Source organism: Camarhynchus parvulus, chromosome 21 (genome assembly GCF_901933205.1).
Source record: "Camarhynchus parvulus chromosome 21, STF_HiC, whole genome shotgun sequence".
NCBI lineage: Eukaryota > Metazoa > Chordata > Aves > Passeriformes > Thraupidae > Camarhynchus > Camarhynchus parvulus.
Genome location: NC_044591.1, coordinates 3289853 through 3305372, shown reverse-complemented (window position 1 = coordinate 3305372; position 15520 = coordinate 3289853). Strand labels below are relative to the sequence as shown.

General features: G+C 38.2%; 1 protein-coding gene across 5 annotated transcripts in view; it reads right to left on the bottom strand.

Moving 5' to 3' along the window:
- Nucleotides 1-15520, bottom strand: part of VPS13D (vacuolar protein sorting 13 homolog D) — a 99727-nt gene that overhangs the window by 63713 nt on the left and 20494 nt on the right. For 3 of the 5 annotated variants that reach the window (XM_030963637.1, XM_030963634.1, XM_030963636.1), the window contains 15 exons: nt 13932-14112; nt 13541-13723; nt 10750-10966; nt 10078-10288; nt 9790-9961; nt 8614-8726; nt 7863-8072; nt 5441-5703; nt 5103-5236; nt 4666-4821; nt 3861-4083; nt 3435-3509; nt 2527-2730; nt 1989-2078; nt 533-673 (listed from right to left, as the gene is read on the bottom strand). In XM_030963637.1, the coding sequence (XP_030819497.1) occupies nt 533-673; nt 1989-2078; nt 2527-2730; nt 3435-3509; nt 3861-4083; nt 4666-4821; nt 5103-5236; nt 5441-5703; nt 7863-8072; nt 8614-8726; nt 9790-9961; nt 10078-10288; nt 10750-10966; nt 13541-13723; nt 13932-14112 (2573 nt within the window). Of the gene's footprint in view, nt 1-532; nt 674-1988; nt 2079-2526; nt 2731-3434; nt 3510-3860; nt 4084-4665; nt 4822-5102; nt 5237-5440; nt 5704-7862; nt 8073-8613; nt 8727-9789; nt 9962-10077; nt 10289-10749; nt 10970-13540; nt 13724-13931; nt 14113-15520 lie in introns of all 5 variants that reach the window. The other 2 variants (XM_030963633.1, XM_030963635.1) reach the window with 1 other exon arrangement.

The window sequence follows — 15520 nt, the reverse complement described above, 5'->3', positions numbered from 1 at the left end:
AACAATATTCCTGGGAAAGGCACACAACTGGAGCTCCACAATGCAGAAGCTCACATGAAATTGGAGTTACTGACGAACAAAATATTTTGATTTCCAAAGGTGGATCACTGACAGCTCAGGTGCTCAGAGACTGAAGAACTGAAATGAGTAGCTTCCCACTACATCTGTCAATGTACTGAAAAATGATGAGCTTATCAAAATATTTTTAAGTCCTATGAAAGCTTTAGATGAAAGCCTGTTACTGATTAAAAATAAATTTCAAATACCATACGAACTTGATAGAATTCATATGACTAGAGAAAGAATTCCTACTAACCTCTAACATATGCAGCTCATGTCTTTACATTTTCACATCATCTGATAGAACATAGGCTGCCTAAACACACACCTGGTACAGAATCCTGCAAAGCATGGAGGGACTTGGGCCAATCCCACTTCCTCCACGGGATGCCAGCAGCGCTTTAATTAGAGATGTCTGTCCTTTTCAGCAGTGAAAACCAGAGTGCTGCTCTCAGGGAATATTCCCACATACCTATGAGCACAGAGGTGATGTTGATATCCAGGCGTGGCTTGGCCTTCACCTCCAGCTTCAGGCGGGAAGGCTGGAGGCGGCTGGAAGCTTCTTGTTGCCAAGACACTGAACATGGCCACGGCTCAATAAATGGCTCCCACCCTGAGAGAAACACAAACCAACATCTTTGGAGGCCACTCTGGAATGCTCTTTACATATTTAATAAAGAAATTTTCATCATTCGGTCCTTTACTTTTAATCTGTCCCTTACTTTTAATCTTCACAATGATGTCACAAGCCTATGGATTTAATTTATTACCTAATATAAATCTGGTCCAGCTCCTCCATTTAGTCCATGTATTCTGTATGTAGGGTCTTGCAGAAATATCTTAGTTCCAATTAACGCGCTAGAAGGCAATTACTGCTCTGTATTTAAGCTAGCTGGAATTAAGCACTCAAATAGCTTTGAAAATTATTTTCACACAATTATACTGAATAATCACCAATTTAATGCATCTCAAAAGACAAAAGTCTAGAAGCTATTAAAATAAACACCCTATGGCGTCCTGATGTTTTAAGATTTTCTAAGCCTTCTGATGTTTACATTCTTGTAGCAAACTTTCTCACATACTTTCTGTAAATAATTTATTGTTTTGCATTCTTTTATGGAGGAGGAGAAATTTGAAGGACTTTGTTGGTTTGTCCAGTGTCATTGGAGAGGTGGCACTTTCACCCTCCAATCCACTCTTTCTTTTGGAAAAGTGTAAGTGTTGGAGTTAGAAATTAAACTTCCTTTTTCTTCACCTTGAGAGCAGCAGTGTGTGTGCTCGTGTTGTTTCGTGCCTATAGTGACAACCCTACATACATTTAAAAACAAAGTATTTTTTAAGCAGCAAAAAAAAAACCCTGTTATTGACAGATAATTCCTGAGTGCTTGTCACCAGTGATGTAACAGAAACTTTAGTTTCTAAGTTAAAAAAACCACACAACTAAATTACTTCTTTTGTTAGTATCTGGCCTGTATTGAGGCCTAACTTGCTTTTTTGTATCCAAAACATAAATTGTGACGGTCTTCTTATGCCAATCCTTTGCCTTCAGCCTAATCACCTGCCTGCACACGATTTTCCTTCCTGAAATACACAGTAAATTGAATCCACCAAACAAAGAGAAGAGAGAAGAGAATGAAAAGACAGCTTGTTATAAAACTCATTTTGCTGGATAACTGTTTTATGCAATTCCATTTGAAAACCTGAGCGCCACTTTCAGATCAGACAAATCTCCACTTTCCACATCCCTCCAATGATCTCAAATCAGGATATCTTGTCTAGGATCACATTGTCTCTCTCACACACAGTCCCAAAAGTCAATCTTTCTCTACTCCCTTAGAGGCATTTCATAGTGTGTAAACTTCAGGCCCCTGTGGTAGGAGAGGCTGTTTCCTAAACTAAAATAAGAAAACAACCCCCAGGTATTTCACCTGAAAGCTCACGGTTGTAATAATCTCCAGAGAGGGTAAAATGAGCGTAGCCTTCAGGGCTGGTCCTCAAATGCTGGAGAAAATTCAAACCTGAGAGGAAAAAAAAAAAAAAGTGACATTTAAACTAATACAAAACAATCAAGCATCCTGATTTTGTGAACTGTCAAATAAGCAATGGAAGGTTTTGTCTTGTCTCTTAAACTGAAATGGTACAAAAAGCTTTTCATAATACTCTTCCAATAACACTTGCAGACAGCCACACCTTACAATACAGAGCTAGAATTCTGCTCAGGACAGATTTCATTTCTTAAGTGATGTAAAAAGGGGAAAACAGAATCTTAACCGTACAAAGCCTGTAATCTTTTTAAAACCAAAACTTAAACCAAACAGAAATAAAGAAGGAACCCCCAATATCCCACACAACCACCACCAAGACACTGCCAGTTGAAATTTGACAGGTCCTGACAAACAAGAGCAGGATGCTGAACACAGCCAGAACTGACAATCATTTTATGCCAAGGCAGAACCAGATACTCACATGAAAAGGTTAATTCAGCCAGGGGAACATCACAGTCCATGCAGTCATCTATAAAGCAGATGCAAACACTTTCTGCCTTTATTTCCACACCAGAGATGAACTGGAAAGGCAAAATCCCCTGGCTATCTCGACCAGAAGTCTGGGAAACTGATTTCAGAGGTTCAGCATTCTTAAACAACCAACTTGCTGCTTTTTTCAAGTCACCTTAGATAGAAGCAAACAACCAATCAATCATCACCTATTTTTTCAAAGACATGTACTTAGTAAAAATCATACAGAAGAAAACTAACTCCCTCTCTCTTAAGAAAATATTCTCAGCAGTATTTGAATATGCTTATTTTGTAAATATGAGAAGACTATAAAGACATTGGTATATCCTAAGAGTAAGAAATGTGTTTTGAAGTTCACAAATGTAATAAAAATCTGTAACATTATGCATGCCTATATATAATGTGGGAAGTATGATGGTGCTAAAGGAAAAAAGAATCACTTGTGGTAAAGCTTTGTTTTCTTTTCAGGCCCTGCATGCAGAACTAGAGAAATATGATTTTAAAAGGGAGAGATGAAAACACATGCTCTCAAGAGGAAGAGATGTGGAATAGCAAGAAATTGGTGCACCATAAAAATTACCAACCTGAACACAACTGAAACTCCCAAACAATAATACACTCAAGCACCCCACACAGGACATCCCAAAGGGCAGAAAGAATCCTTGGGGGGTGGATTTTACACAGGAGCAGAACAGGAAGAAGAATGTTTAAGACTACAGGCCAGCACAGAGCCAAAGATGCTCTAAAGAAGGAAACAGTGCCTGTGCATAGCCACCTGACAGTCTAAAGGCTTTACTTAATTGCAATTAAGGTAATATGAACAAGGTGCAAACCCCTGCTAAGAATATCTGATGTTACCTTGGCAGATGAGAAGAGCTTTACGACAATCTTCCATGCTGAACCCCAGCTCCTGGAGGCGAGCCAGCTGGGCTTCTGGAATGAACAGTTACAGGCATAAATCCTTGACAGTTATCTACTTATTTCATTTCTAAAATCAAGTTACATCTCTATGAAAATGGGGGGTTGTTTATTTAAGACTGCAACTACAGCAAGAGCACATGATTCAGCTCTGCTTTTATGTTTTTTACAGTTGCAGTTTACAGTTGTTTTTTACAGTTTTTACATCATCAGGACAATGCCATTATTAGGCAGTTCCAACCAACAAAGGGTCTTACCCCATGAAGACACCAACATCTTTTGTGTTAAGCACATAGATTAGCTTCACTTTGTAGCAACCTCCCTTAGATACGAGGAATGGCTTCACTCCAGCAGTGAAAAACATACCAAGAACAGGATCCAGCACACGTTTGGAGCCATCTCTGGTTTCATGAGCCAAGGAGTTCTCATGCCCCAGTGCTGAACTGGAGGGATCAGCAGCACTCCCAGCAGCTGAGGCAGCTGAGTCAGGCAGAGCTGCACTTGTCTGCTGGGGAATTGACTTTGCAATTGCCAAGAAGAGTTGAACATCATTGTAGGACAGCCTGATATCCAGTGCTTGCAACTGAATCTAAATGAAAAATTAGAATATAAGATTCACTTGCTTTTTTCTACACGTTTTTCTTAAATATTTCAGCTATTAATAAAGCTTTTCCCAAAAGAAGACAAAATTTACTGTTAAAATCTGATCATCATGCTGTTTTAAAGATCCAATAATAGATTTATCAAACTTGTTATTATTTACCAACAACCAAAAGCATTACAACTCAGGGAAAAGAAGTTTTACTTTGCTACAATGGTAAAAAAGTCTTTAAATATAATTCCCTTCTAATATGTCCTAACAATTAGAAAGAGAAAATATAGAAAAATATAATTTCCTTTCAGCTATTAGTAACTATCTAACACCATCAGCCTACATAATCAGCCCATTTCTTTCCCTCACTATTAATCTCTGTAACATATCCCACAAATCACTTTTTCATTACCACCAAGAGCATTTTCTACATGCTTCTTTCTTTTCCTTTTCCATTTCAGGAAAAAGTTACCTAACTCTCTTCTTATGCATTTGAAAGTCTTCTATTGAATCCTTGGGCACAAAAATATCTCTGCTAGTATTCTCTACTGCACAGTTTTATTCAGGCCTTAATATTACCTCTAGAATAGGAGGAAAATCTTCACTATTGAAAGCATCCAGCAGTCCTGAACCAATTGGATAGGAAGAATTCCCAATAAGTTCCATATGAATCTGTACTGGATCAATAATTGACAGTGCAGTCTCTTGCTCATTTCCTAACCGGCATGAAAACACCTAAAAATTCCAAATTATTTTTAAAAAATTATGAACTGAGATGACAGGTCTGGAAAGAACTAGTAATATTTTGAGGCTACATTCAAGTCTTACAATGTTTTAACAGAAACAATACAAAACTATTCTCAAAACTGCTGTAAAATGAGAGCATTTGATGAGAAATCAACAAACTTCAGAAAGCATCTGTGGACTATACCTTTTGTATATATATTTATAGTAAAGTATCTTCACAAACTCCTCTAATTTTGGATGTTATACAGAAGAAAATTTATTTTCCTTACCTCAATGCCAAACAAACTGCCAGAGAAAGGACGATCTATCAACTTGGGCTTGTAAGTGAGAACAGTTGTTCCCTTCAGAATAATTGCATTGGTATCAAAGCAGGACATGTCTTCAACAACCACAAATTCAGTTCCTTAACCAAAAAAAAAGACAAATAACTAACAGGGTAGTTGGCAATATCATTAAGGTACTTCAGGCATTTGTAACAGGTTTTTGATTTCCTTTAATGGAGCTGGCTTTACACCAGCACACAGCTTTAAATGAGAAAAACTCCTCAATGAGAAAAACAAACTTCCTTAATGAGAAAAACAAAACCATCAGAGAAGAGCACATTTACCTGTCACATTAACCTTGACTTCCAGCTGCTTTTCTGCTGTCACAGGGAGCGAGGACCGTTTGGTAACCACTCCTCTTTTCACAGTTTTGGGAACCACACTGGTGTCACTGATGCAGGATCGCTGCCGGGAATGGGGATTTTCCCTCTTTTTGGTGTCTCCAGGAGTGCATAAAAAGTCATGAACCAGTAACAGCCAGTCAAATATCAGGAACACACGAAGATTGTTCAGAACAACTGTGAAACTGGAGGAATCCTTAGTAGACCTTTTAAGAAGAGACAATCACACAGGTGAACTTTACAACCTGTAAATATTTAAAATCATGCTGACAACTATCAGTATCTAGTAGAACTCATACTGCATTTATAGGCATACACTTGGTTTACAGTGTCTGGCCTTTAAAATACATACATACATTCAAATATTTCTATTTTAATATATATATACACATTTTTATATATACATTTATATAATCTTTAATATATATATTTATATATATATAAACTCATATATAGGATTTTGATCTCCTATATACATATATATACACATTTATTTATATATATATAAACATTTATATATATATACACATTTTTATATATATATATATATTTAAACAGACTGAAATTCAACAATTTGCTATACCCACAGAACCCCAATAAACCTCTAACTGCACAAATCCTAAGCTATAATGATACAAAGAGATGAATTGAAAAACTACATGACAGGAAATTTATAAAAGCTCCTTTAACACACTTATATTATCAAGATTAATTTTCAAAATCTCAAATTTTAAAACCTTTTTTAATTATCATTTTATATCTTTGTTTTATTATCATTTTATGTCTTATGTTTTTATTATCATTTTATGTCTAACATTCTGTGTGTGAAATTCGGACCTGGCTCTGAGATAAGAGGTACAACATGAATTTCCTCTCCTACCCTGACACCATTTTGCACCACAGGAAGCTGCTTTGTCATTCAGAAAAAATGTCAGTGTGCCTGAGCTTCCAGCATCCCATTCTGAAGGTCTGGCTAGGAAGGATAAAGTGTTTGGCTTTGTGATCTGGAATACCACTTACATTTGATCATGCTAACTGGAAAGTCATCTAAGTGCTTAAATAGCATGAAACAATTTTCAATCCAGCACACTGTGAACTATAAAATCTCCAAAGAACTGTGATGCCTTAGTGGGGAGCTTCCAACAGCAAAGCCTATAACCCTGCCTGGCTCTCCAGGATATTTCAAGAGGCACCAGCCAGTACAACACTATCACTGAGTTCTGCCAGCCCTTGCATCTTCTGCCAAGGATGCTCTCACCACTAAAAACAGACCACATGCTGCTGCAGCTGAAATTTAAAATCACAACAGTTGGGAAGAAGATTCCTGAAACTCTCACTCATAAAGCAGATTAGGCTGTACTGTGCAAACTCACTAACTGTGTCTAATCTAGCTGCCTACTGACTCAACAGTTCTGTGAAAACCATCTGGGGTTTTTTTAGGGTGTATTTTTTAGTAAATCGCATTTTAGTTTTAATCAAATTGAAATGTTGGCTGCTTTCTGAACACATTTTTTAGGTACCTAAAACCGTAACGCAGCATCAAAATCTTAAAAAAAAAATTCTCTCCATTGCCAAGATTTTTTAGCTGTTTTTTATGAAAAATTGTCTCTAAAATTTTCTACTGGACTAATAAAATCCTCAATTTTTTTTTTCTACATTACTCCTGCAACTGTTCCAGAAGGCATCATACTTATATGAGAGTGAGAAAGCTGAGCTTGGTCAGCAAATTGGATCAGAAGTGAAAGCAACATCTCCAGACATCTCACTTCACCCTCTTTTTTGACAGTTAACATTCCTCAAAAAACCACCATGCTGAGAGAGGCACATACTGACATTATACTTTATAATGCCAATTTCAATACTAAATTAGATCAAAACAGGTAAGAAAAAACAAACAGGATAGGACATAGAAGAGAACACAGAGATCGTTTTTGAAAGAGGGGCCATTTCTGTTTGTATTTGATGCTCTCAGAAAACCACGTGTGACACCTGCTGGGAAACAGCTTTTGTGCATCTCATATTAAAAATTCTACAAACTGGTTTTATGCACACATACAAGTGACAGGCCAGACTTATCAAACTTTAAGCACTATTGATTTTAATAGGTCAAACCTTCATCTGATCCATTACACATTCAAACCTGAATTTTATTGCAGTAAGTGAAAAAGGAAAAAAAATCCAACAACTTCCAGAGAATTAACAACTGAAGATTTCAATCTATCAAGTACCACTGATCACCCCAAAAATCTCATCAGATTGAAATACAATGTCCCCAAGTTTATCTACAATAATAACAGATGTATTAAAATGAGGACAATACTGATTATGTCATTATTAAAAACAAACTAATCCCAGAATTACCAACCTGAAATGCAATTCAATCTGGATTGCTCCTGGGCTACTGGTGTTCTTGGATGACTGGAAGATGCAATTGAAGACATTTGGGGGGCCTGTAGCATATTTCTGTCCAGCATAACGAGTGTCAAAGGCCATCATGGAATGAGAGACCAGATTTACAGACTTTGTTCCATCTGAAGAGCTTTCAAAAAGCAACTTGGATTTCTTAAAATCAAATCTGGGAGAATAAAGAGCAAAACATCACACCAAAGAGACTTACAGTTTGTTTATTTCTTGGAGTCACTTATTTTACAAGTATGGCCCACTGCTGAAATCTTTCATTTAGGTATTTTCTAAAACAACTACAAACATGTCCCATGTCATGGAAATAGAAAACGGATCTGTACTAAATGTAATTTTCCACTGATAAAAAGCCTTCTGGATTTTAAAAAACCCAACAAGCCAACATAGCAGAAATCTGCTTTTTTAACCTTCCCTTGTTTTGCTTTCTTAATTAAAATGCGATTTCTTTTGGGCAAGTACTGATTGCTGGAGTGTCATTTCAAGGACAAGTGGAAAGACAAACTGTAGCTTTTGAACAGTGTCATTCCCTTTCATCTCTCAGAGCAGCTCAAACTCTCAGTTTGGACTCTAATTAAGAAATTCCATTTCACTGCATTACCAAATTGTAATTCCACATATTATTTTAATTCTCCTGTATCCTTCACATGAGCATAGTATTTAGGACAAGGTATTCAGTAAGAGAAGAACATTCATACCTGGCTAAAGAGCTGCTTCCGTCTTTTCCCTTTGGATCCATCAGTTCCAGGCTCACATTAACCATGTCAATGAGGAATGACATGGAAGTATACACTTCTCCACTCAAAACTGTCTGAAAGTGGAAAACACCAACATTCTTTTTCAGAGCACCTGCTTAACTTTGATCTCTGAATTAACCTGTATTTCAGAAAAATGTAAACAGCTTTTGTGTGGTGTCCTTCTTCTCCAAATGGTTTCATTAACCATTTCTTCTTCATCAGTGGTTTCATTAACCATTACTGGGAAAATGTTACATTTCACAACACTGTGGCCTTTAACTTGAAAATGACCATTAATCCATTTTCACAGTACTGGTCTAGAGCTTCTTTGTCCTTAAAATATTGCTGCTATCAGCAAAATCAGCAACCACCCTGTTGCAGATTGCAAGGCAAGATGTATTCTATTGCGATCTGTATGGCTGTTGTCTTTTGTCAAGTGGGCAGTTTGCCTTATATCTCTCTGAGTGATCACAATCACTCCTCCCTCCATAGGGGACCACCTGTTGGTAACAAGCTCTTGAATGCCACTGCATGACTGATAAGACATCTGCTGATAACAGGCTATTGAATGTCACTGCATGGCTGATAAGAACTACAGCAGCCCATCGGGAGATGCGAGCCCAGAGGGAGGAGCCAAGCATTGCTACCTGGATATAATCTGGGGATTCTGGAACACCAGCACGGCTTCTCCACTGGATTTCCCAGAGGAACAGCAGCTGCCTCTGTCACTGGATCTTCAGAGGAAGACTGCACCTTTCTCCAGGATCCCTGCTCCAGCAGAACCACCCCTGACACTGCAGGAGGACTGCAGCCACAATTCCAATGGGACTGCTGCCAGCACCCTGACCCACAGGGTGTCAGGTTGAGTTCTGACTCTGTCAGTGTTGTTCTAGTGTACTGCATTGTTTATTTTATCCTTTTATTTTCTTCCCTATTAAATAACTGTCATTCCTGCTCCCATATTTTTTGCCTGAGAGCCCCTTAATTTAAAATATATAGTAATTCAGAAGGGTGGGGAGGGTTTAAATTCTCCATTTCAGGGGAGGTTCCTGCCTTCCTTAGAAGACTCCTGTCTTTCCAAACCAAGACACACCCCCAGACATTTCAGGAGAACTTCAGGTGCACACAGATCCTTACAAGAATTCTTGGATCCTGCAAGTCATAGGGGCGCATGAACTCCTCGATGGGCTCGCCGAGGTTGTTCTCCAGCAGCCCACGGATCAGTTTGTACTTGTTCAGATCCAGAGAGCAGTGCACTGAGGACAGGTTGCCATGGATTGAAATGTCTGCAACAGCATGACTCAGCTCTCTGCAACAAAAAGAGAAAACTTCAGGGCTTCCAGGAGCTCCAACAGCAGGCAAGACCTTTAGGATACAAAAACACTGCTCTAGGTGACAGCATAAAGTGACTCTGTTTAAACTCACTTGTCCAAATTTCTCTCTACTTTTAACTTCAGTCGGAAGGGTTCTGTCAGCAGGCTCCCTCCTGTCTGCCTCACCAAGTAGGATGGAAAGCTCAAATCTGCACTGGTATCTTCCACAGCCTTGGAATACTCTCTCTGGTATCTTTCAGCAGCAAAGATGTCCATGTCCTGCAGATCAACTACAATGCAGTCTAAGAGGCAGATGTGATCCTCTGCAAGTACACAGGAGATAACACATTAAGGAAGAAAAACAGATTGTGCAAAACTAATGCAACCTACTTTTAGAAAGAAATTTAATTTAACTTTGATTTTATTCCACTTTCTTTTTAAATTCATGTTCAATATCTGTAACTAGCCAATACCAAGCTCATTCACAGGTCAATCTAAATTCCTAAGTAGGAGTCCAAGTACACTCCTTGTATGTGTGCAGTATGTATCTCAAAACACACCCAATTTGCAGGACTGTTCTTCCAGGAACTGAACTACAACTCCCTAATCCTTTAAGCTGCAAAAAATCAGCCTGAAAGCTCAGAAGTCATTTTTTCTCCAATCTACAATCTTCAGACCCAGAGCCTCACACATTTTCAGTGTCACATAAGATGAAAGCAATATGTCACTGCACTATTTCACAAGGCAAAAGAAGCTCCATGGGGTTCCTAGAGCTCTCACATACCTGGGCTCTCAGGGTTTGGGACAACAGGCAGCTTTGATGGCTGCCCCTGCTGCTTACTCGATGTGCTCACTGCAGGCTCATTCTTCAGCCTAGAAATGTTTGCTCCTGATGATTTTTTCATGACCAATCCTTCTATTGCTGATTTGGACTCATCAGCACTTGTTTTCTTCACACTATGTTTTGGGGTTCCCATAGGAGAGGAAAATTGAACTGAATCCTGCTAATGAAAGAAATTTTGTAATTAACATTCGATTTTTGACTTAAATTCTAAGGAACCAATGCATCAATGTTCAAGGTGCAACAAATTACTAGAATGCCAGTATCCTCTGCTGTAGAAAAATGGCCAAACTTTTCTCTTATAGCCTTAACAGCAGATGAGAACATTTTCTTTGTAAAAAAAGTTTATTTCAGCAACCTTCCTCAAAAAGCTGTAGAATCTTTTCAATGAGAAACTAATTCAAAAGCAGAGGGTTTTGCATAAAACCAAAAAACTCTCACGTAAATGAAATCAATACCAAAGTGGAGCAGAAAGATTGTGACAGTATTAAACATTTCTGCAGAATAAAGACTGTTAAATATTTAAAGCTGTTTTTTAGGTTATGAAAAAAACATATACCATTATTTCTGCAAGATCATGTCAGCAACTTCATATTTTATTACAATATGTGAACTAACACTTCTGCAAATAAACATTTTATGCACTTTAAATACTTCAGTTGTCACCTCAAAATGTGCCCCAAAATTCTCCTGCAGTTTAAGGTTGGATAAATCCCTACATTTAGTGTTAAATTCCTCACAGGTGAAAAAAGAAAAAATCATTTATATTGATGTAAACCATTTTAGACATCTCCCCACCACCACATATCCACTGGAAATTCATGAGCTGTCTTGCATCAAAAACCTGCAAATTTCACTAGAAAAAAGAGTCACATCAACATTAGAAATTTCTTTTCCCAAAAATCCTGCTTGATCAACCTGACAGCCTTCTGTGATGGAACAGCCCCAACCACTCTGGGATTTGTCTGGTGGAAGAGGTTTGCACACCACCTTTATAGCCCAAAGCCAGTTTTGGGATTCATCTGTCAATCAGTTCAATTAATTAACATCATGTTTTACATACAGGTAGTAATTATCTTTAGTGTTTACTCAGCTTTTACTCTAAGATTGCTCACTTTGCCCCGACTCCTGTATTGTTACTATAATTTCCCATCTTCCTTCTGGATCCAGTTTCTGATGTCACATCAACCCCTACCATAAACTTCCTTTTCTGGTTTTAATTATTAATATTTTATTGCCTTACATGGTTTTTAAATATTCAGAAAAAATTGAAAAATTAATTATAAACACAACCAAGGATTTTAAGAAAAAAAATTTGAGGATATTAACATTCAACTTCATACTGTAAAGAAAAGACTGAAAAGTACATGCAAAGGAAAATCATCACATCATCTATAAATCTATGAATTTATGCAATTAAATCCAAATTACCAGCTCCTCAGACATGCATAAAGAGCACACCACAAAAAGTTTACATCCAATTCTTATAGAATTCAGCAAAACCTTTAGAACAGAAACATCATTTTTAATAAATGAAGTAGCTTTTTTAAGTGCTAAATTCCAGAAGAATACTTTCTTTTTTATAGAATGAATGAGGAGCACCTGAACACTGCCATAAGGATGGGAAATACCTCAAATAAAACAGGATCCTTGTATGCATTGCCTTGTAAAATCCGATCCTCAAAAACAAACATAGGACAGAGGAAAAATGAAACAAAACCAACAAAAAAAAGCCAAACCCCACCTAATTCCATTTCAAACACCTACATTTCTACAGTGCAACATAACACAGTATTTTTAGGCTGAAATAAAATTATTGTGCACACTTACTTTAACTTAAAATGTTAATTTAGGGGTCTACTGCTTACAAACCTGTACTTGTATCAACACCCTACAGTACAGAAAACAACTCAACATCAGAGTGCACTATTTCCTTACAGCAGACACAGGGAGATACCAACCAGATGAAGGCAACAGACACACCACAAACCCACTGCAGCACTTTAGTCCATCTAACTTCTAATCCCTTCAAAATGGAATTAAGAGGGTTCCCAGACACCCCCCTGTTTTGTTGAATGGGTTAGATACAGAAAGTCATCCAAGATGGATCTTCCTTCTCCCAAATTTTGTGGCTGCATCTCTCAAGAGCAGCACCAGCTGCTCCTGTCCTGTTCTTTGCCACCTGTACAGCCACTGGAAACCTTTCCCATGGTTTCACCTCACCAAAGCAAATACACACATTCAGTTTTCACTGAGAGCAGGAAAAAACTCCAATTTTGTTCTCCAGTGTGTGAGAGCAAGTCTCAGCCAACGCACACTCCTGTTTTCTGCTGTTCACACTGTGGAAATTTTGAGTGGTGAACAGCTGAGTAACCAAAAAGGGTGAGCTGAAAGCCCATCCTGGTCCCACATTCAGGTGTGCACCTGGTTGGGTCCTGATTTTTCACCAGAGTAGCTGGAGTGAGTTCAGCCTCTTTTATTCCCTCTGTTCTCTCCAAACACTCAGTTCAGTCTCCCCTCTGCCCCAGTGCCTCAGACAGTGAGCTCAAGAAGGGCAGCACAGCATGAAAATCTATAAGATTTGCTAGCACACTAGCACAGACTCTCATTAGTAGAACTATAAAGTCAATATATAAAATAAAATTTAAGAATAATTTAAAATTTTGATTTAGAAATAAAACACACAAGAATTAGCAAAACTGCAAGCTGCTAAATGAAGAAGCAATGCTCCTACCTTGTTTTTTAATGAAAAGGTCCCAGGCATTCCTGCAAACAGGAATCTGTTCTTCACTTTTAGCTTCCCCAGATTAGCTACAATAAGGCTGTTGGACTTGGAGCTCTCAGGTATAAGCAGAACAGGAGCCCCAGCCTCAATATCAAGAAGAACTCTGGAAGCTCTCTGGGCTTTATCTCTCACCTGGAAAGAGCAAAAATACATTTCAAAAATAATTACAGAAATTGCAGGAAGCGGGTGATTATTTTCCACTGATTAGTACTGAACTCAGGATCATCACCCATTGATTTATAAAATTAAGGTATAGTAAGAGTTTATACCAAACAAAAACAGCCAACAAAAACCCCTCAAACTCTTGCTGGGAAAGGATAGAAAAAATGCCCAGACATACTGTTTGTCCTTCAATTGCTGCTCTCTGCCTGCCCAAGACATCTTGAAGCTGAGTAAAATGCTGGATGAAAGAAACCACCTCGGCCTGGAAGCGCTGGGTGTGCACGTACTGGACAGAGGCCATCCTCAGGGTGACACGGATGTCACACTCCCTCTGCAGAAGTGGGTCTGGCCTCCCATACCTGTGAGAAGAGGTGAAAGTAAAATTTACCAGTCTTAGCTACATTTTAGAAGCAGCACTAGATATTCTGCTGCATTCAAAATAGTAATATAGAGGATTTTGTGGAAACCCAGGGCACCGGGAATATTTCTGTGTCTGCTCTGGGATGCCCTGACCCCCAGGGGAGCACTGACTCTGACCCTCATCCATGGAGAAAGTTTCCCAGACTTGGTGAGAAATTGAGGTTTTGGGGTTTTTAGTATGTTGTGGATGGCAGCAAGATGGAGGGCACAGGGTGTTGTCCTGGGTTTCTTCTCCATGCTGCTTCTTCCTCCTTCTCCATGGGTTTGGGTGGCATTTTGTAATTGGGCAGAAAAGTCCGCATTGGGGTCTTTTTGGGATCAGTTATTGGGTTAAAAGGGAAATAATCCAGGTGTCAGCTCTTAATTGGACAGTTTAGTCTGAAAAGCCCTTGTACCAAGAGATTGTTGGCCATTTTGTGCCTTCTAATGAAAAGCTGCAGAACTCACAGTAGTGAGACTGTTTCACTGATAAGAAATAATAAACACCTGAGTGTGAACATGAACTACTGTCTCAGTGCCTTCAATCCAGACCCAGAGAAACCCACAGCTGGGACCCCCACAGCAAGTGCCCATTGAGAGGATCAAACTCACAACCTTCAGATTATGATACTGATCTGGCCCCAGGACAGATTTAACGAACACTCACAGCATGTAATTAACACTATTTCAGTTGCAGACATGAACAATTTGTTTAGTATTAATTACTTCTAAATTTTGTACATTTAAGTGATGCCGAGTTTTAATTAAGCAAATAGAAATATTCTACATTTGGAATCTCTGCATAGCAGTTAGACCTTTGGCGATTTTATATCAGAAAAGTGGCTTTTAAGGTAACTACTCCACTGCAGGATAATGTGTACATTCAATCCCGAATCAGTGCGCTGTCATACTTGAAATTAATTCCGTAACATTACTTGGATAATTTCTAATCTGATTAATTGGAAAAACAGGAAACATCACAAGATAAGACCTATTCCTTAAAACATAACCAAGAAATTCAAACTTACATAATGATAAAAGCAAACCCCTTATTCCAAAATCAAGAAGCAATGCAAAATCTATTTCATCAGCTGAAAACCTCTTCCAGCTTTAAAAAAAGAACCATTTTAGCTAGGAACAAACTATCATGTAAATACTTTCAAAAACATCTTTAGAGGCAAATAAAAAACTACCTTTCCTTTTCCATTTCTTCATACATTGCAAGACAAAGATAAGTTAAAAATCTTAAGTTTATAACTGAAAATATTCTAAGTCCCACTTAAGTCCCAAGAGGTCAAAGCAGAATCATAGAGCTCTGACAGTTGTGGGCTTGGGTTTTCTGGGTTTGTTCAACTTTTGGGGTTTTTT